This window comes from Haliotis rubra, unplaced genomic scaffold, assembly GCF_003918875.1.
Source record: "Haliotis rubra isolate DU_JTF1 unplaced genomic scaffold, ASM391887v1 Scf37, whole genome shotgun sequence".
Classification (NCBI taxonomy): domain Eukaryota; kingdom Metazoa; phylum Mollusca; class Gastropoda; order Lepetellida; family Haliotidae; genus Haliotis; species Haliotis rubra.
Genome location: NW_025767046.1, coordinates 2,389,200 through 2,414,277, shown reverse-complemented (window position 1 = coordinate 2,414,277; position 25,078 = coordinate 2,389,200). Strand labels below are relative to the sequence as shown.

Here is a 25,078-nt window from a genome sequence, read left to right as displayed (position 1 = left end):
GGGAGGTACGGTTACCTTACTGCTATGATTGCTTAGTACAACGGTACACTGAAGTTGGTGAGACAGTGTTGTTTTAAGCCGCCAGCAGCAATATCATCAAAGGCCGACGGAGAGAATAAGCTTTATTGCCGCATAGGTACGATGACACGAATATATGTGACCCAAATAGATATCGTGGCGCAAAATATACACGATTACTCTATATCAGTAAAGTTAAAATGATCTATATTACTACAGTTAAAATATACTCATGTTTTTTAAGAACCAAGACTAAGTCGGGAGGCTTTATTACTCTAGTAGACAACAAATCTATAAAAGCATACTTAATTATAATGAACCATTTCAAGCGTTTAGCAAAGCTCCCTGGGGTTACCGCTAGCCCCGAAGCAATGGTGATCTGGTTGGATTCCCCTGTGAATCTGACACTCTGATAATATGGTGTACAATAAGTCGGAATCCTGCATAAAACCAGTGGAGTTGTAAAAGTAGTTTCTTTACAGTGAAGGAAAGGGGCAATTGCAGGCAAGATTTTAAAAACGATAAGAGAGATATCGGACATGTTCTTTTATGCATGATCCTATTGGATTGTGAAGTCTTACAAATATACATGTACATATACATAACCTTGACTTCGTTTGAGGTTACCGGATCCTGTAGAACAACATCACAAAGCAATATGACATTTTTGAAACAAAGATAATCCTAGTTTTGACATCATTTGTCCATCGTTTATTAGCATATTTCTTTTCTCTCAAGGAAGTGAGACAAGCTCTTCCGAAAGAATTACGAAATCAGCTCGCTCGCCAAATCTTTGGAGATCACAAAGCTGTGAGAATTCTGTAATTAAACAGATTATCCTTCGAGAGTTGCGACAATTTTGTTTTTGCCGAGACGCGTTGGCGGTTGTAGTTGAATTAGAACAGGTACAATCATGAATAATTGTGGTAACGTTCAGAACCCACTTTGACATTGATTCATTTAACAGTGGAAAAAACAGCTGCATAATCATATCTGGATCAAAATTAGATTGTAAAACAGCAGTCATGCGTGTTAGTTTTGAAATGCTCGTTCGCGCAGTGGTTCGTTTACTTGTGACGTTTCGGATTGCCTCAACTACGCCAAACCCATACACTGAAGATTTAGTACACATCCACCAACACAACCAGTCTGCGTCCCAAATTTGTGCCAGGATCGGTTGGTGTAATCCATAGCACTTCCGATTACGATCCTGGTTTGCTAGAAACATAACCAAAACTATTAACAAAACGTGTAAAACATCTACTATCTGTGTCACTTCGGGTTTCCTGCGACCTTAAAGTTACTATGCATGTTACAACCATAATGCATTCAAAGTGACGTTCCAAGTCACACGTTCTAACTGCGCAGTACGATTACCACATAATCGAGGTTCATTTTGGACTAATCTTGTTTTCCGAAGTGTGTGTGAGACAGGGTTGTTGCCCTCGTCCACCTTCATTTTGTACAATCGCAGAAATAAGGCAATTACCCCCGAGTAATATTTAAAAACCGTCATAAAAAACTAATCGGCGATGAATCATTACAAATGACTGCGAGGAGACATGCATAATAACATATTAGCTGCTATATCATGTTAATTATCCGGGCTCATGACTTTGTCAATCACAATCATTTATTAAAGCATTATTTCAGACTTTGGTCTGCCAATTGCTGAATTGTATGTCGAACCCTACAGTATAACCCCAAATAATATCGATTTCAAATGTCACCGTCTTTCGCGAAAATGCCAAATACTGCCTTACAGGTCAGGTCGATTTAATATAAAATCATTGTTTATCTGTAGTTGTGAAATAATGGTAATTCATAGCGATTAGAATAAAACATGCCTTACAAATTGTAAAGCTTTGACTGATTTGAAATATTTGTTTATACTCAGTTTGTTTGAAAACTAACCGATTCTCAAGGTCAAGGTCACAAATGGCGGCTGCGATATCCGATATCGTCGTGACAAGGTGCAGTATAATAAGTGTCGGTTTGCACATTTCTAACGCCACCCGTTATTTCCATTGTTCGCATGCATGTGTTAATTGCATGTCCTTTTCAATGTGCATGTCCATTGCATTTTGTTGAATACACGGCTTCCGTGTTATTACATAATAAAACATAACGCAGGAGGGGCGTTGGATATCGAATGAGGCAGCTGAATTTCTTAGTGACCTTGTGACCTCCAGGTGGTGGTTATTCTACTTTAACCAGTATTCCTATTTCACGTGAGTGAATATTTATCTGACCCGGATATTTTCCGAATGCAAGTACATAATCGAATCAGGGATTCACCAACCTGGTGGCAGGCCTTGCGAGCATCCATCCTCGCTGGAAAGGTAGAGTGAATCAGGTTTTACGCCGCTTTAGTAATATTTTAGGAATATCACGGAGCGGAACACAAGAAATCGGCTTCTCACATTGTACGGAGGTGGAGAATCGAACCGGGATTTTCGGCGTAACGAGCGAACGCTTTAACCACTAGACTACCCCACCGCCCCGCTGACTTAGGGCACGATCACACACAATCAGTCATTTAACGCATTGTCGTCAATGAGTATAGTTTTATGGGTGTTTTTTTAATAATTTTAACGATGATAATAATAGTCCATTTGTGTTGAGCTTTTCCCAAGCAAATATAAAGTTCTGATAATACCATAATAATACCATCGATGTTATTTCCAAAAATATCCCGACATCGGATACCAACATTGGGTTTCAAACATTGTACACATGTAGGACATGAACCTGGTGCTTCGACGAGACCAGTGAGTAAGTACTGTTTTACGCCGCTTTTAGCAATATTCCAGCAATATCACGGCGGGGGACATCAGAAATGGGCTTCACACATTGTACCCATGCTGGGAATCGAACCCGGGTCTTCGGCGTGACGAGCGAACGCTTTAACCACTAGGCTACCCCACCGAGACCAAAAGCGGCGTAAAACCATACTCACTCACTCGACGAGACCAGCGAATGCTTAACCACTGAGCTGACATTATGAGATGTTACCCGATGGTGTTCATCGCTGTTGGTGCTATTATTTAGCAGATTTCTAATTAAGATCGCCTTGATTCAGGTGTAATACTGACAATTGTTTCTATCCCAGTAAAGCTGTAAATATATGGTTAGCAATACAACATAACCAATAGTAGAGATCAATTATCAGACTGGATTGGACTGGACATATATTGAATATTATCTTTTGATAATCCCACTCTGAATAGTTGTGTTTATCATATCTAGAGATACTGATACGCTTAACGTCAAATCAGGTCAACAATAGATCCAGATGAGAATTGAAGTACCACGTAGTTTCAATGACTCAGAGGACCCTCACTGGGAAGCACCATCTATCATACCATACCAGACAGACATCGATGTCTCGCGGCGTGAAATAGACATACATACATCATGTCAGTTTCTATCAGCTGAGACGCGCTCTACAGACACGCCTGTACATATTGACAGATAGGATGTGCCTTAAACATAATATTTTTAAATTATTCATTTATGAATGAAGATCAGGAGGTGGAAAAACTTACTTGACGTAGTTTTATTTGCTAGTTAATATGTTTTATATAAATTCGGTCTACTTTATGAATTGTTCGAATGATTGATTGAATGAAGTATCTGACGTTGGAATTTCCTCATCTCGACTCGAAAGAGAAAAATATATGAAGATTAAACCATATGGGGCTGCGAAATAAGTCGTTTGGGGCAAACACAGTAATCGTTGTTTCTTGACTGATGTACCCGTGAAGATCCGGGTCAGAATTGATCTTCAGTAACCCATGCTTGTCGTAAAAGGTAACTAACGTGATCGGGTGGCCAGGCTCGCTGACTGGGTTGACACGTGTCACACGTTCCCAATTACGCAGATCGATGTTCATACTGCTGATCACTGGATTGTCTGGTCCAGAAGCGATTATTTACAGACCGCCGCCATATAGCTGGAATATTGCTGAGTGTGGCGTAAAACTAAACTCACTCACTCTCTCGCGAACGACGTAGAGCTACGAAGGCTTTGTGGGTCGGGCCCCAGCCCTCGACCAGCCCCTGCCCCCACACAACCCTGCAACTGATACAACCCGGCTCTGACACGGCAATTACCCTAATGGGATGATTAGTCTAATGGCACAAATTAGTCGTGTTGCACGGGCTTAACGGCTGGCCTGTGACGTAACATCTCGTCTGGTGTGAGAGGATTCGTGATTGATTACGTGGTATTTCGCGCATGCAGTGCTTTCGTCACGTGACGAATTCTGCATGCACTGCGTGGTGTTCATTGTGTCCTGCACTGTGTTGTGTCTGTAATATTCAACTCTGTGTCTGTCAAACACAATGTTGTCTCTCACCCACACAGGTTTGTCTGTCATGAACAATGTTCTGTCTCTTATACGATTGTTTGTCTGTCAAACACTATGTTCTGTCCAACAATACTTTGTCTGCCACACACAATGTTTTCTAAAGTAATACTACAACGTTCTGCCTAGTACAATACTGTGCCTGGGATCCACTATGGTCTCCATTAAAAAGTACTTTGCCAGGGATCCACTATGTTCTCCCTAAACAATACTTTGCCAGGGATCCACTATGTTCTCCCTAAACAATACTTTGCCAGGGATCCAATATGTTCTCCCTAAACAATACTTTGCCAGGGATCCACTATGTTCTGCCCCATATGTTCTCCCTTACAATACTTTGCCAGGGATCCACTATGTTCTCCCTAAACAATACAAATCCACTTTGCCAGGGATCCACTATGTTCTCCCTAAACAATACTTTGCCAGGGATCCACTATGTTCTCCCTAAACAATACTTTGCCAGGGATCCACTATGTTCTCCCTAAACAATACTTTGCCAGGGATCCACTATGTTCTCCCTAAACAATACTTTGCCAGGGATCCACTATGTTCTCCCTAAACAATACTTTGCCAGGGATCCACTATGTTCTCCCTAAACAATACTTTGCCAGGAATCCACTATGTTCTCCCTAAACAATACTTTGCCAGGAATCCACTATGTTCTCCCTATGTTCTAAATACTTTGCAGGAATCCACTTTGTTCCCAAACAATACTTTGCCAGGAATCCACTATGTTCTCCCTAAACAATACTTCCCTGCCAGGGATCCACTGTTCTCCCTAAACAATACTTTGCCAGGGAATCCACCATGTTCCCTCCCTAAACAATACTTTGCCAGGAATCCACTATGTTCTCTCCTAAACAATGTTCTCCCCACTATGTTCTCCCTTAACAATACTTTGCCAGGGATCCACTATGTTCTCCCTAAACAATACTTTGCCAGGGATCCACTATGTTCTCCCTAAACAATACTTTGCCAGGGATCCACTATGTTCTCCCTAAACAATACTTTGGCATGCACTATGTTTCTCCCTAAACAATACTTTGCCAGGGATCAACTATGTTCTCCCTAAACAATACTTTGCCAGGGATCCACTATGTTCTCCCTAAACAATACTTTGCCATGGATTCACTATGTTTCTCCCTAAACAATACTTTGCCAGGAATGCAAACTGTTGTCCCGAATTTACCATGTTCACTCACACACCACTGTAGGGCTTATTAACGTCCCTTGTGCTGCAACTTATTTAGGTGTCATTCATTCCTTCATTCATTCTGCATCTCACATACTGTCTATTTCCTTATAGTTGTGTGCGAGTTGGGTTCAGCGCGACTTATGACAGTTCACTGATAAAAAATCCGAAACGTACCTTCAAGGCTATTGGGATGGCTGAACACAGATCATCATATTGGATTCGAACCCCAAAACAGCGAGTCATGACACTGCTAAGGGACGCAACTCAGCATAACTATATTCAATACCCTAGACCGTTGCGTCAGCTGAGAATCGGTATTCCCACTGTCGTACACGACGTTCTGACCCCTTCACAACGTGTTCAGCCGTTCAGGACGCAGTAGGGTCAGTTCATTGTGAAAACGTGAGCTGATAAACCAACCGGATTCATTTTGCGCACTGAGATCTATATGTATGTGTGTACTTCTTTTCAGTTTTTCTACTTTCAGCTGCTAATGAAATGTCAGTAATTATTGTCAAATTTATGATAGTGTCTCTTTATCCATTATAAATTAATAATATTTTTCAAAATTAACGGGGCGGTGGGGTAGCCTAGTGGTTAAAGCGTTGGCTCGTCAAGCCAAAGACCCGAGTTCGATTCCCCTAATGGGTACAATGTGTGAAGCCCATTTCTGGTGTCCCCCGCCGTGATGTTGCTGGAATATTGCTAAAAGCGGCGTAAAACCAAACTCAGTCAGTCAGTCAGTCAAAATTAACTTTGATTTGCTGATCATGTTTCTTTTTTTGGTTCCTTCACAAAACACTATCACGTAATCGCGTTCGTTTCTCGTGCATGTCGCCGCGTGCGAGAGGCACGTGCATGTACACAACAAATGTGATGGCACCATTCAGGAACAATATCAAAGACTCAGGTGGCTGTTGAATGTTACATAACGACATAAGCTAGGCTGGAAATTTATCTGAAAATCTATCGTGTCGTATCGACTCTTTTCATGTTCTGTAATGTTTAGACAAAATTTATTGTCGTCATTATCCGTTACCAGGGGCAACCCAGAACAAACTTAATTAGCGTTGTTTTATGACGCCATAAATGTCAAGGATACCCGTCCTTATCTATGTTAAATAATCGACAACGGTGCGGCTTTTTGTGAAAGGTTGTTATTGTGAAGTGCACGGTCGTGGCGTTCTGTACAATAACATTGCGCGGAGACATGTCGGCCAGCAACGTACCTGTGATTACGGTAGTGTGCGAACGAATATTATTATAGGCCGCATCAACATTAATATTATTATTTATTCATCGAGTCTGGACCAGGCAAAACATCCAACGACCAAAACAATAAGGTTACGATGACCCACAAGTCACTGGGCCACATTGCTCGATTAAATTCACTGGTCTTGTATGACATGTAATATTAAGGAGCTGTTCCATCCGGTGTACGGAACTTTGCCCACAATAAACTTTCCCCATAGGAACTCTGCCCACTAGGAACTCTACCCACTACAAGTTTTACAGGGGAGGACCTTTGCCCACAATATAATGTTTTGCTTCCTTTCGGGGCTCGGTGTTGTTGTTGTTGTTGTAGTTGCTGCTGTTGTTGTCGCCATCACCATTACGCCATAACATGCATGAATAGGTCCCCGGGTTATAATATGCCACGAACCGATGCATACAAGAGAATAAAAGTGGGTGCTGGTTGGGGGTTGGTTTAAAAAATAAACAATATGCTTTCGAGTATGCCAGACACACTGTATAGGTCGTTATTACCTATGCGAGTAAGATCCGTGAAGAAACGACCAACCTTTGTTCAAATCGTGCTTTAAAGTGTATACTTTAGCCAGACAGTTTAAAAGGCGTTGGAACATTTGGAGTCAATGACAATCAGTTCAATTCCTGGAAGCCGAGTGCACCCGAAGTTTTAGATTAACAACTTGGCCCTGAAATGAACATATTTTACAGAAAAATAGTCAAAAAAAGTTCATAGTCAAAAAAATAAAATATAATGAAAAGAGCACTGAGACTGTGAGCTGTGGAAATCTAAACTTGCCACATATTCTAGACTTCCGTGTTTTTTCTTAAGTGTATTTGCTTCAGGGTCTGCATGACAGACTACCGAAGATGTCACGACCCCCTGAACACTATGCCTGGGACTCCAAAAATATATAACCGACTGCCCCATGGACAAGAAACGGATTGCACGTGCATCATGCGAGGTGGTAGCATGCATGCTGCAATAATATATCAAGAGACGGTCATGTCACACGACTAGAATAATTTTGATGTCAATTTCAAAGAGAAATAGATACCAATGAGCCCCGCCCTGTAATGAATCGTCTATAGGCTGTGGGTAGATTAACAACGCCGGATTCAGCAAGCTCATATTGATGTGTATCTGACTATATAAGTATAATTGAAAATAGCTGTCAAGAATACTGACTAAATTGAATACTGACTAAATATGTCTATTTCATTCATATATTAAATATGTTTGTTGCCTCGTGTGAAAATATTGTATGTAATTAAATATCTGTCGTTCGTTTTCACATTTAATTCTTACTACCTGTCTACTTTCATAAATCAAATATCACAATAGCCCGTAGAGCAATAATCTCTTACACCTCAAAATTACAAACAGGTACAACCTCCAAAATGAAATCGACAATGGCATGTTCTTCATATGTCAACACTCATTACAGGTGTCGTAAAACTGAAATGACAGGCGGATGTCAATTCACAGCATGATCCATTCAAACACAGGTTACGGGATATCTGATCCACGTAGGTCTACACACAACTAAATACCCCATGTCAATGACATTGGACCTATTGGCAAATTGGATGTGCAAATTGTATTTTATTGTCAACTCACGTGGGTGTCAGCGTTGGATATTGTCTGTGACTGCGCATGTGACGTTTGATTGACAGTCGTGTAAGTCATGTTCCTATCTAAGATGTTGATAACACGTGTGAAGTGGTCTGTAGCAACCGGTCCCGAATCATTCACTACGAGCCGACATGATGACACGAATGTCAATGAGATGTATTCGTAAGACTGGGCGCCTATATATATACGGATTTGTAGGCGATGCCTGTGGTGCGCATGCCAATTAGAGACCCAGTCAACACATGTTGCTCTTTATCTTGGTACATAATGGTTTATGTACAGCATTCACATATTTGTATGCATACTATGAATAAATCTCAGAGACAAAGAGTATTTTAATCTATATACTCTAAATAACAAGTTACGAAAAAAACTTCATCTCGCCAACCAACAACCAGCTGCAGGTGTTACAAGCAACTAATAAAATTGCAAATGCAATGTGCGGACAATTATCACCGTTGGCGTGGGTGTATTCTGTTTTACATCGCAATCAGCAATATTCAAACTATATATATACACCTACAGTCGGGCAACGTTTTGGTCTTGTCATGGGAAATTATTCAATTGCTTATAAAATACGAGCAATGTTCAACACCGTCGGGGTCAGTGAGTGATCTACGCAATTGGGATATTATGACAGGTGTCAGCGAGCCCGACCACCCGATCCCGTTTGTCGCCTCTTACGACAAGCATGAGTTACTGAAGATCTGTTCTAACCCGGGTCTTCACGGGTGTCGTGGTCAGTGATACGGAATCTTAATAATTGAGTCTGGATTTGACAATCCAGTGACTGATATCAAGAGCAACGATCCACGCAATTGACATACGATGGTAAATAGTATGGACAGTGTCCAATCCCATCGGTATACGAATCCAAAAAGCTCAACAAAGCCACGGAGGATGGCCAACCGATTCATTTGGTCGCCTCGAATGAGTGAGTGAGCTTAGTTTTACGCCGCTTTTAGCAATATTCCAGCAATTACACGGTAGGGGGCACCAGAAATGGGCTTCGCCCATGTACCCATGGAATCGAACCCGGGTCTTTGGCTTGACGAGCGAACGCTTTAACCACTGGGCTGCCCCACCAACCCTGCTTCGAATGAAGGGCATAGGTTATCTGAGACCCGTTCTCTCCCGAATCCCCACGGCCGATATATGTTGTGAAATATCCAGTGATCGAGAGACTGTTTCATTATATAGTTGTTTAGTATGTGTTTACAACGTGACATTCTTACTCGATAAAAACAGATCAAACACGCACGATTCATACAGACAGAATTAAATTTGACAAAAATGTGTCTGGTCACGACCTGACATGACAGTTTCAAACATCGTGACGGTGTAAATATTATAGTCGGAAATGAGAAGTAATTCCTTTGACCTTGACCTCGGACCACGACCTCATATCAGATGTCAAGGTCACAAACTGACATCATATTGTATCACGTGTCTGCGCGAGTGCAACAGTGACATGCCCTCTCCAATAACTCAGTCACAACACAGACAGAAGATCGAACCAGTCCCCAGCATTACCCAGCTTCCCACCTCAGCGTATCAGCTTCAATATTATGAGGGATTAAACGACACACTGCCTGGGGTTCGTCATTAAGGGTCGGTGTGGGTTGGGTACGAAGAACTGTCCGCTGTGAGTCAGTATATTATGTTTCTGAATCGGGTATCATGTTAAACTTCGGCATGGATTCCATGATAGCGGGACATAGGGGTAGCCTAGTGGTTAAGGCGTTCGCTCGTCAAGCTGAAGGCCCAGGTTCGATTCCCCACATGGGTACACAATGTGTGAAGCCTATTTCTGGTGTCCCAGAATGTTGTTGTTGGAGTATTGCAAAAGAGCGGCGTAAAACCATATTCACTCACGATGGCTAGCAATATAAAACACGTTCCCACTAGTACAAGCTGCCGCACACACACGTGCATGCTCATCGATGCATTTAAGACTTTTATAATACCTTGCTCTCTCTTTCCCCTCACCCTTTAGTAACATATCATCGCATTGTTTTCTTTTCTTGCCTATTGTGTGTTAATATTTTTAAATATCAAGAGACGATTAGCCTCAATAAATATGGCGAACAAATCGATTGGGTCAATGGCAATTAATGCAAGGACACCTTTAATTATCTGGAATAAAAAAGGCAACTGGTCTCCATCATTTAGAAACACTAACGATTCATGTCTTAAGGCTATATACATCCCAGCAAACATCCCATACCCGCTAGACAATACCAGCGTCCATTTATTTAATCTTCGACTTCCTGAAGAGTCCTTGTGTGGCTTGCTCAAGACAATGTTAAACTAAGTCCGGCCAAGTTCGGAGGAGGTGTAATAATTGTATCATCTTAAATGACATTTTACGGTACACAATATATGAAAGAATACACCAAAGGCATTGCCTTGGGGGGAGAGGGGGTGCATCTGTGCGTCCCATTTGTCATTACCCTTCTTCAGTCGTTTAGATTTGATTTTTGACACGCCCTCGGAACGCAGCAGTCTGCGCATGCGCTGGTAATAAAGCGGGAGAGATGAATGACAATGAATGGGGACTGTCGTTGCCTCAAGGCAGGGGCACGTTGTCCCCCTGTGTGCTATTATCCAGTTAGCCCCAGGGGTCGGGGTGGGGGGTCATGAGATTCGGACGGGTAGGGCTGAGGGTGGTGCAGTATAACAGCACCATGGTGTAATTACTAGTGCTGAATATGAAGGAATGTGAAGTAATGCAGGTCAGAAATTCAAATTATCCGAGTGACACAAAGCGATGACATGACTCAGTTGCTGTTTTAATGTTTATTTCTGATTGACCTAATTGGATATGTATAGTGCAAGCTCAATTACACAACGGTCTTATGGGAGTATTAATTAACTAAATGCCACATTTCAAATTAATCACTGACTGTAACAATTAGCGAATTATTAAGTTTTTATATTCAGCCACATTCGTGAGATATTTGGGGATGGGTCAAATCTAAGGGCGAACTTAAATTTAACTAATGTTAAGTTACAAAGTAAACATCACCAGCATATACAGTCAAAGCTTGAATACTATCTGCACACACAGCCCAATCTCTCAAGTAGATTCACATTTTTATTTCCTTTCTCGAAATTTATCTACCCACACATCTGATAAATGCGAGCGGGCACTCTGCCGACATGACTGTTTCGTTACAGCGCATTACACAGGAAATTCCTTGCGGGATGACTCGGCGTCCCGAGCGACCCCATCTTTCCCGCGCTTTTCCCATCTGACATTTCAATAGCAGGAAGTGTTTACATTGTCACAAGCGGCGCTCTTTCAAGACTTGCCGAGGTCACCGCAACAGCTCAAGTGGGCATGACGAGCGGTTCTGCATCATTGCCCACGTTTGCAGGTGAACACAATATACCTGCAGCCCATGACGTAGCCAGACGCGTCTTAAACAGCGGAGTTGTCTGTTGAAATTGACAAGCATGACAGCTCATGTGAGATCGACATATATTTCTTAGAACACATGAATATGGTATTACAATAAACGTCAAGATGAGAACTCGTTTCATTACAATTTCTCACAATGTCCTAAGACATATACATCCTCCTGAATGGCTATTTATAAATGCAGCTCCCGCTTCGCCAAACCAGCTGGGCTGAAAGTATCACCCGTTTTCACTCGGCTCCGAATGCTATCTTCATTTCCGATGCTTCTTGATGAACGAAGCCCCACGCACACCGGTAATGCCAAATGCCGAGGCAGCCAGATGGCTGGAAATACAACCCCCGAGTTCACATGCATCTGGCAATGGACGGCAAGAAAAGAATCTCTGCCGTCAGTTGTCTTCCCCGCACTGATCGACAATAAACGCAGAATCTTGTATAAAACCCAGTCAGCTTACCATCAAGGGTTTCGAACAAGCATGATCATAACATACTAGCCTTGTCAGGATCACAGGTAAATAACATACAATATATGACAACACTTATCCACCATTCATGCTTTCATGATCTGCACGTAGTCTAATTCAATGAGAAATGGAATGAATTTTCTTAAGAGAAACGTAAAACAAACTCAAGTAATACAATTGATATATTTAATTCTTTCTTTTTTTTTTTGTACAATTTATACAAAATGATCATCTTGTGACATCAAAAATATTTCTTTCCAATGGTATATGAATGACACATAAAATACCCAAATAGCACGCATGATACAATGCCACAAATTGTATAAAGAATATAAAACGATGCGTCCCAAATGCTTGAAAACACCAGTAAATTGAGAATGAATGATCATTATAAATGCGCACTTAAAAAGGCCAAAAACAACCAATTTGGAAGATACAATCTGTTTGCAAAATGCAATGTAACTCAAACGACATTGATTTCAAACCCACGTGGTCTTGACCATCTGTCAATCAATGTCAAAAAAAGGTCGTAAAGCGATTTCGTTGAAAACAGTCCCCAATAAATACGCAGAAAACATAAGCCGTTAATATTTAATTGAAAAACGAGCACTACTGTTTAAAACAATATTGGCTTCGGCGAAAATGAGCGAACATATGCTTGAGTGAATTATGCCTTTGTCTTCGTAACCTGTCACCGAATGCGAGCGCGACCACGTGGTTTAGCGGTCACGTGACCTTCGCGTCAGCTGGGAGAGCCCCAATGCAGCCAGAAGACCACGCGGTCTTGCCCGACCGTACTTTGCATTCAGCGACAATAAGAGACGATTTCTATTGACGGTTGGAAATGAATAGGTTACCTGTAAAATGCGACAGGTATTCACCTGTGTAGCCTAAAGGCTGAAAAGACATTTGCACACGGTACTAATGAAACGATGAAATTTTGATATTTACGAATGTTTGGGAGAAAATGCTTTAACGTTTGTTGTAAATGACAACCCATTTGGGACATATGCCTATCCCGTTTCAAACTCAAGAATCGTATAAAAATACACAAATGCTTTGGTTCAGCCATTGTTTGAAGTCACTGTTTGAATGTATATATAATGAACTATTATTAAGAAACATAATTATTGCATGTATTTGACACTCAGTCCCGGTAGTCCGCCTGTACCGTATAAGAATTTTTAGTTGACAAAAACCTCCTTGAAATGTACATCCATTTCACTGAAGTGAACTTGAATATTGCCACAGTTCGTCATTAATAACACCGCACGTATGTTCCACACCCGAGTGGTCTTGCATAGAAATTCATCAAAAGCTGTCCGAATGTCAAAGTGCAGGTAATTAACAGGAAATGTACATGCGTGACACGCTGTGTCCACAAATGGCAGTGTTAGCAAAACTAGTTTATTTCGTCCCATCGAAACTCGCCGCCGACATGTGCTCCCGGCTCGCACATGTTGCTTGAATCTGACAGTTTGCACTCAGGGGAGACAACTCGTCTCTTCCTCTCACTTAGTCTCTTTGTTACCTTCTAATTTCTCAATCTGTCTCTGTTTCTCCAATTGACTGATGGCAACATCAACAAGCATGTAAAAACACCTGAATATGTCCTCTTTCCCCGTACTGCTTGGGGCAGGGGAGGAGGGGGGTGGGGTGTTGGCGTTATTGTCCCGTGGGTGAGGGCTAAAGTTCATATGCGGGGCAACCGATGTAGAAAGCCTCGATGCCGGCAATCTGTTCAGATTTTCATGATCCGAGTAATATTCACACGACGATGTTTCGCTGTCGGAAAGGTATCCATCCGTGTCCATGGAAACAGGGTATGGGGAAAGATCAGAATCGCGACTGGACGCACTGTCTTCGGAATTGTCAAACTTTCTGTCACTCTCTGTAAGGCAAAACTTTCGGTTGTCTTCCTCCTCAGAAAAAGACTTTTCTTTATTTTTCCGTGTGATTGTGAACTGTAATGGATCCATGCCATCCTTCTTAATCATCTCAGGTAAAATCCGGCGTCTGGCATTAATAAACCAGTTACACACCTGTAACACTGTCAGATTTGCCGCATTTGACAAGTACACCTTTTCCTGATCCGTCGGGTATGCGTTGTATCTGTGTTCGTACAACCAACCCTTGAGAATACGCACAGACTCTTTGGGTAAATTCCCCCTTCGTTTCTTGGCGGATGATTCGTACCCAACGTTCGAGTCGTCTCTTTTGCCGTCTCCCGAGTCGTAATCGTCACTTAACCAACTCTTGGAGTTCTTTTCTCGAACTAAATTTGAAAAAAAAACAAAACACATCGTCATTAATCCTTTCACATCGATTAATATACAATAGGGTATGAACTTGTAAACCGCTTTACCTACCTGTCAGTGGTGAACTTAAACCTCGTTGACATTTGAAAAAATAGCAAACAGATTGTGTCCAAAAAGAAATGGAAAATTTGAAAATATACTGAGAAATTGTTATAAATATGACTGCATTGGCATAGAGACGAACTCAAGTTCACTGTCAAACAGACAAACACCGAGTTGGACGGTAAACTTGCCCCGCTTGTGTTTGAACACAGTTAGGCGTGCCTGACATAGACTGGATCTGACTGTCACTTCTAGCTGTCAAGCGCTGTCAACATGTCCACCGCTAGTCACACAAATCAAATCAGCTAAAACGTCAGTTCAAATATTCAAAATATTTACCCTTAGCTGAAGTTGGACAGGTAAGCTCATTTTAATCAGCGCTTAAGCCCAGAAATTACACAAAGGCCCGCGACAAGCCGCTAACATCGATGCCCCCAAACCACGTGCGCCATGACAAGCGAGCCTCGCTGCTTGCTGTACAATTTGACATTTGTCGATATTCGCTTCAAAAACAACGGCACTAAGTCGACTTACCTCGCTTGGAGCGCATTTTGTCCATATGGACGCTTTGAAATCCGAAATCCAGCTTGCCGGTTCAGTTTAAACCACTTTCCTAACTGTCAAACTCTCACAACATGCGCTACGCTCTTCCTCGGTGAAACCACGCGGAGTTCTGGCATGCTATGGGAGTAGAGCATTTTTTGTTTGACAGCTATAGGCCACGTGGCTCATTAGCATCTCGCCGCTGATTGGTCAATGTCGCCGGGACAAAGGTCAGGCAACCACGCCAGCTGATGTTTCTCGTTGTTTGACAGAGATATGACACTGTAAAATTACAGATATAATCCTGAAAACCTTCCTCGTATCTCCACAAAAGCCGTCAATATATAATCAGGCAAAATCAACCTGTCCTATAGTCAAACATTGCCGGTTAAAAGTTTCGCGCTATAATGGTCACGTGACAACACAAAGCGCTGTCAGGGTGCTGTCATAATACTGCTAACTGTCAAAGTTTCCGTGTAGTTGCTTGTTACAAAACTAACTGAATTTGTGGTTGAGTTACGGCATATAACCCAGATTCGACAATTGTGTCAGCGAGATATATATCTCAGCCGACACCACTGTCATTTAAATCCGAATTGCCAAAGCTTCTTTGTTTATTCCACTAATGACAGCTCGTGGTATATAAATAGGTCTATGACATACATAGTTATTTATAGTAGATTATGAAGCCCTCCAACAAAGATACAAATTACCTTGTTATTTCGTAGCGTTTCCTCGTTTCCTGGGGCAATTTTAAACAACGTGTTGCACCTATTTCGTACTGCTACCATAGGCAATATGATTAAAATCGATAAAATGTGGTTTTTACGAGACGACATTAATTCAGGACACATTGAAACACATGGCGGTACCATCAGCTCGTGCAACAGGCGGTGGTATAGCCATTGGACGGATAGACGACACTAAGCTTTTGTCCTGGGCGGGGAAATCATTTTTGGGGTGGGGGGGTACGGTTGTGACAGCTTTTGTTTTCCGGCCGAGGAAAGCCGTTGTATTCACACTATGGTAAAACATCCTTTGTTTCTTCTTGCTTTAATCTCCATTCGTATATAGGCCCACTTTTTTGGTGTTTTGACAATTTGTTTGCAAAGGTACTTAACCGTATTCCGCGAGCCGAAATAATTGCTGCTCATTAAGTCTGATTAAAGTTGTTTCTTAGGGGACTTTGTCACGTTTCTCTAAGTTGTATACACTTATGTATTTGCCTTTCCGAAACGATGTTCTATGCTTTTGCTTTGAATGTGTATATGAAATAATACACAAATATGAAAACATATATATTGTCACACACTAAACCCTCTAAATTGAGTGGATTATATAACAAACGGTCAGAATATATTTGAACTTCATTTACTCATGATTGAACAGAATTGTATTACTGTCAGTGCTACGTATATAAAGAATGTTAGGGGTAGATCAGAGTTTTTATTAAGACCAGGAATTTTACTTGAATGTATAAGTTACTATTTTCCAATTTGGCTAGTTTCTCAATTAAGATATTATTTTTACATTAAATACCTGGTTAAGATTATACATTGGTGGATGGACAGTAAAGTGTTATGTCATCAGGCCCCTATTTCTTGAAACAAACTTAAGTCTGAGTTTTGACTTAAGTTAGAGTTTTTACTCAAATTTGAGAAAATGCATTTCCCAGAATGAACTGAATTCGATATTAAACTCAAACGTAGTAGACAATTTGAGTTTGGTGGATAGATTACTTAAGTTGTTTGGGCTTTTTTATTTATAAGATGCAGTTGAGTTAAAATTCAGCTGCTTCAAATTGTCAAACTCCGTTTGAAATTTGAGTAAAAACGTAAGTTTGTTTCGGGAAATCGGGGCCTGTACAGCTGTCAAGATGGAAGTAAAATACATTTAAATGTCAAAGTTAAACTTAAATTTGTCCTCAGTATCATGACAAAAAGTGTTTTCCTATATAAGAGTGCACTGTATCATCTTCAAGTGTACACATCTTTGTTATTGGTGAGCACGTCTAGCTCATCAATGGTTAAAGCGTTGGCTCGTCACGCCGAAGACCCGGGTTCGAATCCCCACATGGGCACAATGTGTGAAGCCCATTTCTGGTGTACTCCGCCGTGATGTTGCTGGAATATTGCTAAAAGCGGCGTAAAAACCAAACTCAGTCAGTCAGTCAGTCAGCCAGTCTAGCTCATCAATAACAAAGATTTGTACAGTTTTAGGGATGTCAATAAATATGTTCACAGAACACGTCTACCCTTTATATATATTATTTAATTTTCTTTTTTAGCGCAAACGTTTTTCTATGACTTTTAGTAGCTTGTATATATTTTAGATTTAGTCTCTCATAATTCCATATGGAATGGTGCATGTGCTTTTACTGGTCATTTGTTATTTTGTCTATATTGTACATGCAGTGAGACGTTAATAAATTATCTGTCTGTCTGTCTGACCCTTTATGATTGTTTAAAGTCTCGCTATGCTAAGTGAACCTTTAATCAGCTCTCCATTGTCCTACATGTGAAGATTAATCCAGACAACGAGATCTATGTTTATCAGCCTTGTATACAAATACATTAGTATGTCAATATTGACATTTGACGGACAGTTCTGTTTACATGTAGATATATTGGCAATCATATAATCGTTGAACACGAACACAAAACGTGAATATGTAGGTGAAAATGACGCCGATATATAGACTTGATACGTCATTTGTTGTGACCGATTTGTTGACAAACATTGTAAATGTCGCGTAAACACAGTTTGGTACTGATGCGGGGGGTGGGGTTGTGTGTGTATATAACTGTAACAGGGGAAACGCGTACTTTATTTTGTATAACACTGACATGTCTTTTGAAGCGGAATATTGGTAGATACACACATGGTACGATGTCAATACCCCGGGCTTACGGTCAGCTGTTGCAGTCACACTTACGGGGGAGGGGGGAGCGGCTGGCCGATAGCATCGAGCATCAAAATTTCATTACTAGTTTGTGGCAGCGGATCAACGACGTTCCTTGAAATTAAAACGAGTTAATAACGCAAACAGACCTCTCACATTTTTTCGTTATTGATGTTGGTAAAGGCGATTGAAGTGCCCTTGCCTTCGAGATGAAGTATGGTATCGGCCTCGTATATGTTGTTGCTGTTATTGCCAGTAACATATTCGACCCGTGAAGATCCGGGTTAGAATTGATCTTCAGTAACCCATGCCTGTCGTAAGAGGCGACTAGCGAGATCGGGTGGTCAGGCTCGCTGACTGGGTTGACACATGTCATCGTATCCCAGTTGCGTAGATTGATGCTCATGCTGTTGATCCCTGGATTGTCTGGTCCAGACTCGATTATTTACAGACCGCCGCCATATAGCTGGAATATTGCTGAGTGCGGCGTAAAACTAAAGTCACCCACTGACCCCGACGGTGTTGAACATTGCTCGTGTTTTATAAGCAATTGAATAATTTCCCCATGACAAGACCAAAACTAAACTCAATCACTCACTCACTAACATATTCGAGAACCGATTCCAGTCCACACCTCTTTGTTATTGTTGATGGGAAGTGTGGCGACAATAAATCAGTCATTCAGCCCGACTAACGTGATCAAACTATTAAACTCCGGATATATATAACCAAACATTGTGTACGTGAATATACTCATAATTGTTGATTAACGGAAAGTGTAGTAAAGCTAATGTGTGCTGCAGTTTTTCACGTAAGTACAGATCCTACTGGTGACGACCTGTCCGCTTGTTCTCCACACACAATGGGGACGGTGGGGTAGCCTAGCGGTTAAAGCGTTCGCTCGTCACGCCGAAGACCCGGATTCGATTCCCCTTATGGGTTCAAGTTGTGAAGCCCATTTCTGGTGTCCCCCGCTGTGATATTGCTGGAATACTGCTAGAAGCGGCGTAAACCCACTCACTCACTCACTCACTCACTCACTCCATACACACTGTATGATCGAAGTGTTACGTTATTGTTGTCCGGGTCAACTGATCAGTGTGCATTGTTTTTTTATCCTCAGAGCCCTGGGGAGTATACAACCCAAACTGTCTCTGGGAAGCTAGAAGATTAGCAGTCACCGGGTACCCATTCACAGCTGGGTGTTGAAAGGCATATTTCGACTAAAGTCAATTGCCTACATGACTTACATGTACAGATAGAAGATTACCTGTCATGTCAATTTCTGTTCCTACCTAGCCTAACGGCTAAAGCGTTCGCTCATCACGCCGAAGGCCCCCATTTCTGGTACCCCCGCCGTGATATTGCTGGAATAATGCTAACAGCAGCGTAAAAATAAACTCATTCACTCACTCTTCCTACCAGGTACCCATTCACAGCTGGGTTAGACGAGACACATCTCGACAGCAGTTACTTGTATATTGTCCTTCATGTGCTTCTTTGCGCCAGTCAAGATACAGGGTCCCAATCCACAAAACATTCGTAGCGCTACGACATTCGTAAGCCTATATGATAAACATTTGAGTTACGACAGGTCGTAACATCAAGAACGCTTTGTGGATCGAGACCCTGGGACCCTATCCACTAAACGGTCGTAGCACTATGCCATTCGTAAGCCTATGAGGTACGATATGTCGTAACGTTACGAACGCTTTGTGGATCGGTAGCCTGAACACGAACGCCTATCCGCGGACTTTCTGACATGTACCGTATATACTCCATGGTGTATAACAGCTTTACTTCTGATATAACGACGAGAGGTTTCGTAGTAGGGTTTGACAGTTTTCAACAATAAACCGGTTATAGAATGTATACGGCGAGTCAGTTTAATGTGGGCGGAATATCCGGAGTACATACAGGCGTATACTACTTTGACGAAACTCTCAAACATGGATATGCTGCCGACATAGGTCCGAATCATCTTCCCGGAGAGCGGAAGGTCGCGGGTTCGATCCCCGGCCGCGTCATACCAAAAGACGTTAAAATATGGTACTTGTTAGTCCCTGCCTGGCGCTCGGCATTAATGGGTACAACAATGACTGGTCGGCTCGGAGTCAGTATAATGTGTCTGAGTGGGGTCTTCATGCTTAACTGCGGCATGGTATCTCAGTGAGCTAACACTCTAAAACCAGCTACAGTCTGGGCTAGTACAAGCAGCACACATACACATACACGCATGCACGTCGTCATGTGAGCGAAATATTCTTAAGTACGACGTAAACCCCATTTCACCTCGCCCACCGCATCATCTAGGATTCCAACCATCGATCAGCCAATCCCGGCACAGCTAAGGGACACAACTCTGCGAGTTCCAGCGCTTTCCAACACTGTTTCCGTTTTATCCTAACTACAGTAATGTTTGAGATCAATAGCGTATGTTTCTATACGGCTACAACAATAACAATGCTGTACTTACTTTCAAAGGTCATCTGAAACACTGTGTGTTTATTCATAGCGAGTGGGTACTTCAGACGATGTGACGATATCTGATAACATATGAAATCGGATTGTATTGTTACAATTACACCTGTATTGTGTCTGGATGCTAAAGTGCATATACAGATGGTATATCGAATCAAAGTCAAACGCCTACTTGTGATTGTTGTGACAAATCATAATGATAGTACCATTGAATATATAGCTTTGTACACTCACCGCTCTGTAAACTCATCAAAACGCAGGTACCTACACGTATAGAAGTTTCAGCATGCAGCTCAGGATATCATTTCAGCCTAGCGAGTGACACTGCTGGAGTGAGTTTAGTTTTACGCCGCTTTTAGCAATATTCCAGCATTATCACGACGGGGGACACCAGAAATGGGTTCACATATTCTACCCATGGGGGAATCGAACCCAGGTCTTCGGCGTGACGAGCGAACGCTTTAACCACTAGGCTACCACACCGCTCCCCACTTCAGCCTAACAATACGGTATAAAATAACTGTAAGAAATAAATTTGATGGTCGTAATTTAGTTATTTTGGGGGGTTTTAATTTGAAATTTACCATTAAAAAAGTAGGGGATATTCCATTTTGCGAGCATACCACCAGCCAATGCCAATGCATATGAGAAAAAGTAATATATATACTCATGCCCATAATGGTTGTCACCCCTTCAATTTTTTTTTATTGGAGAGGGGTGGGCGTGTGTGGGGTTGGGGTGGGGAAGGGGTGACAACCATTATTGGCATGAGTATATATTCATACAGATGAAACATTTCCAAAGGAATGGAGTAAATTGTCACATTTTCCCTTAATTTCTCCTCATCATGTTTCCTCCTTGTCTTCATCATTTGCATTTCATCAATCTTGTAAATCCAATATCCCCTACTTTTTTTGAATGGTATATTTGCATCATCCCCATTTCACTTTAAGTCTGAAGGGAAAAGTGATGAGATTGTGTGTTGCTAAGATATGGTGATGTTTGACAAAAACGTCATCGTCGTCATGTACTCCCCGTTTATATTCGGTTTATTCATTGAGCTGGGGACGGTAGGTGTAGCCACTGGTTAAAGCGTTCGCTCGTCACGCCGAAAACCCGGGTTCGAATCCCCTCATGGGTACAATGTGTGAAGCCCCTTTCTGGTGTCCCCCGCCGTGATATTGCTGGAATATTGCGAAACGCCTCGCAAAACCATACTCACTCACTCATTGAGCACGGGCCGATATGGCCTTCCTTTCACTCACCGCCACATCCTTCCTTACATGCGGTACACGTGACGCGTGTTTACAGCGGAGAAAAGCCTTTGTTTCATTATCTCTCTGCATAAACACGTTAGATATTCTGAGGAGGTAATGTTTCCCAGAATCATGTATACAGTATCATTTCCAAGAAGCGAAAGTAGACGTCCACGGATGAGTCATTCCTGTTCCACCACTCGTGTCCCACGATGCGAGCAAGTATTCCACACACACACACACACACACACACACACACACACACACACACACACACACACACACACACACACACACACACATATATATATATATATTTATATTTGATTTTTTTCTTCTTTTGGTCTCTTTCGCGTCCACTTCCTTTTTATGCGTCATTCAAAAACATTGGCGACGTTATAACAGTGCTCTTTCTTGTCTGTCAACAGATTTCAAGACATATGGCCTAGACGTGATCAATACACCAGTCTCTCTCTAAACCGGCACTTTCTAATTCATCACCCTTTCTAAACCGACCGACGTATTAAATATTGTCCCTAAACCGTCTCTCCGAAAAACTGGTTACCATGAAAACTGAAATCCCATAACCCGACACCTCCTCTTAACGACCTCTTTGTAATATGTAACTTGTCTTAACCGCTGAACCCGTCTGTATAGCTATCCCTACTATGCTTATGTCACATGCAGCTAAATGAAACACTAGTCAGATGGGATCTATTACCGACCCGTAAAAGATCAGGGTTGGAATAGGTCTTCAGCAACCCACGCATGTCGTAAGAGGCGACTAACGGGATCGGGTGGTCAGACTCACTCCTTGGTTGACACATGTCATTGCATCCCACTGGTGTAGATCGATGCTCACGATGTCGTTCACTGGTCCAGAATCGATTATTTCCAAACTGCCGTCATATAGCTCATGCAATGTTAGAACAACAAACAAAATTGGAAATAACATCTATTACTTGCACGTGCATTTCGCCATGATGAAGAATCCGCCGCCACCCTCAACACCAAATCTTCCCCCTCTCCCCTTTGAACTGGGAAATCCGTATGCCTGTCTCTGCGGAAGTGTATCATTCAGATTGGGCTAAATGCTTTGTAGTGCACCCCCACGAGCCTTCGACGGGGACCCTGAAAGTATAGGAACTTAGACATTCAGCTAAATTGAGTTTCTTCCGTAATATGGGTGAGGAAGGAGGAAGCATTTATCAGAGGGGTCATGGGGAACACATGTATATGGCCACTGGAAAAGCACGACTACTTTCGATTCGCAAAATATGACAAATTTTCACACGGTCTAGTTTCATTGCAAGGCTTTATCATCGGTTAATCGGTGTATAAAGAGGACGTTTGGCTGAAAGGTCCCGAGCACAACTATGATTGACTGTGTTGATAGAGTTGGGGTTGCTAAATATGTTTTATAATCCACTTCGATGTCCACACACCTCTAACAAAGATGCTGGGAACCGCTCCACCAAGCGATCGTAGCGTCGCGATGATCGTAACTCCCATACTTTAACATGGACTTACGACAGTCGTAGCGATGGGCCGGTGATCGTAACTCCCACACTTTAACATAGACATACGACAGTCGTAGCGGTGGGCCGGTGTTTGTAACTCCCATACCTTAACATAGACTTACGACAGTCGTAGCGGTGGGCCGGTGATTGTAACTCCCACACTTTAACATAGACGTACGACAGTCGTAGCGGTGGGCCGGTGTTTGTAACTCCCATATCTTAACATGGACTTACGACAGTCGTAGCGGTGGACCGGTGAACGTAACTCCTATACTTTAACATAAACTTACGACAGTCGTAGCGGTGGGCCGGTGATCGTAACTCTCATACTCTGACATAGACTTACGACAGTCGTAGCGCTGGGCCGGTGATCGTAACTCCCATTCTTAAACATAGACGTACGACAGTCGTAACGGTGGGCCAATGATCGTAACTCTCATACTCTGACAAAGACTTACGGCAGTCGTAGGCTACGATCGCTTTGTGGAATGAACCCCTGGGCCTAGATTTTCGAAGCTCTCTTAGCGCTAAGATAGTCGCACGTGCCATACATTAACATTAGCTTACGACTGACTATCTTAGCGCTAAGAGAGCTTCGAAAATCAAGGCCCAGGACCCAGATTTTCGAAGCTCTCCTAGCGCTAAGATAGTCGTAAGCGCCATACATTAACATTAACTTACGACAATCTTAGCGCTAAGAGAGCTTCGAAAATCTAGGCCCTGGAGTGTCTGTAAACGACTGGCGTAGAAAGCTTCTACTGTGGTGAAAAACGTCCCCAGCATAAATGAAGTCATCATTTGTAAAACGCTTGTCAGTTCTTGCTTTAAGTTTGGGAAGAGTGAGACTAATCTGGTGAGTACAGATGATGGTCAATGGGGTCAAGGTCACGGTCATTCATTGCAACCATGGCAACAACTATGTACAGGTGCACTGTTCTGATGGAACAAGGCACCTTTAGTGAGATTTCACGACGGTCAGGCCTGATATTCTCATACCGTTGACTAAGCCGATTAGCATAGCATTAGCCATTAGTGGTGTGACGTTTCTTCAGGTAGTCCACCTAGGCAGTCACAGAACTCCAGAGACATCAAATGGAAGCTAATGAAACAGGCTTTGCTTTCTTCGGGACGAGGAAACAGATGTTCAGATGCTTTGACTCTCTCAGAGATAAGATGGTGGTGAGACACTTCCGCGGTTACACAATCAAACGGACCTTCTTCAAAACGACGTACATTCTCACGAGATTTTACGTTTCTAATTAGTAATCAAAAGCCTTGGAAACTGGAATTATGGCACGCATAGTTCGCAATGTTCTAAATTTTTTCTCATGACAGATACACACCGTCTTGGTTGTGTGGTGTGTAGTGAGTGATTGACCTTCCGAAATAATAATGTAATTTATCAATAATATCCTTTGTGGTCAGTTGGAGGTCTTTCTGAATTTGACCATCTTCAGGACATTCTCTTTCCCACTTAAACACCAAACAGTCGCAAAGAGGCGTATTATGCCATTACGTTTATATTGTGTCCACGTGACTGCTGGCCTTGTCCTTTGCATAGGAAGGTACTTGATTACAGGAATGTAGACAATCGTGACCATTTTACCTGTCTGTCACCTTGATGCCTGCAGAAGGGTGATGCCTGGTTACCTATATGATTC

The 25,078-nt window shown here is 42.2% G+C and overlaps 1 protein-coding gene across 1 annotated transcript; it reads right to left on the bottom strand.

Moving 5' to 3' along the window:
• Positions 1-12,527: 12,527 nt before the first annotated feature.
• On the bottom strand, positions 12,528-15,499 carry LOC124285843 (homeobox protein TGIF2-like). Its single transcript, XM_046722117.1, has 2 exons — positions 15,250-15,499; positions 12,528-14,630 (listed from the first exon to the last, which is right to left on the bottom strand). Exons 1-2 carry the CDS (start codon positions 15,272-15,274, stop codon positions 13,867-13,869), a joined length of 789 nt encoding a protein of 262 aa, XP_046578073.1. The 5' UTR covers positions 15,275-15,499; the 3' UTR covers positions 12,528-13,866.
• Positions 15,500-25,078: the final 9,579 nt, after the last annotated feature.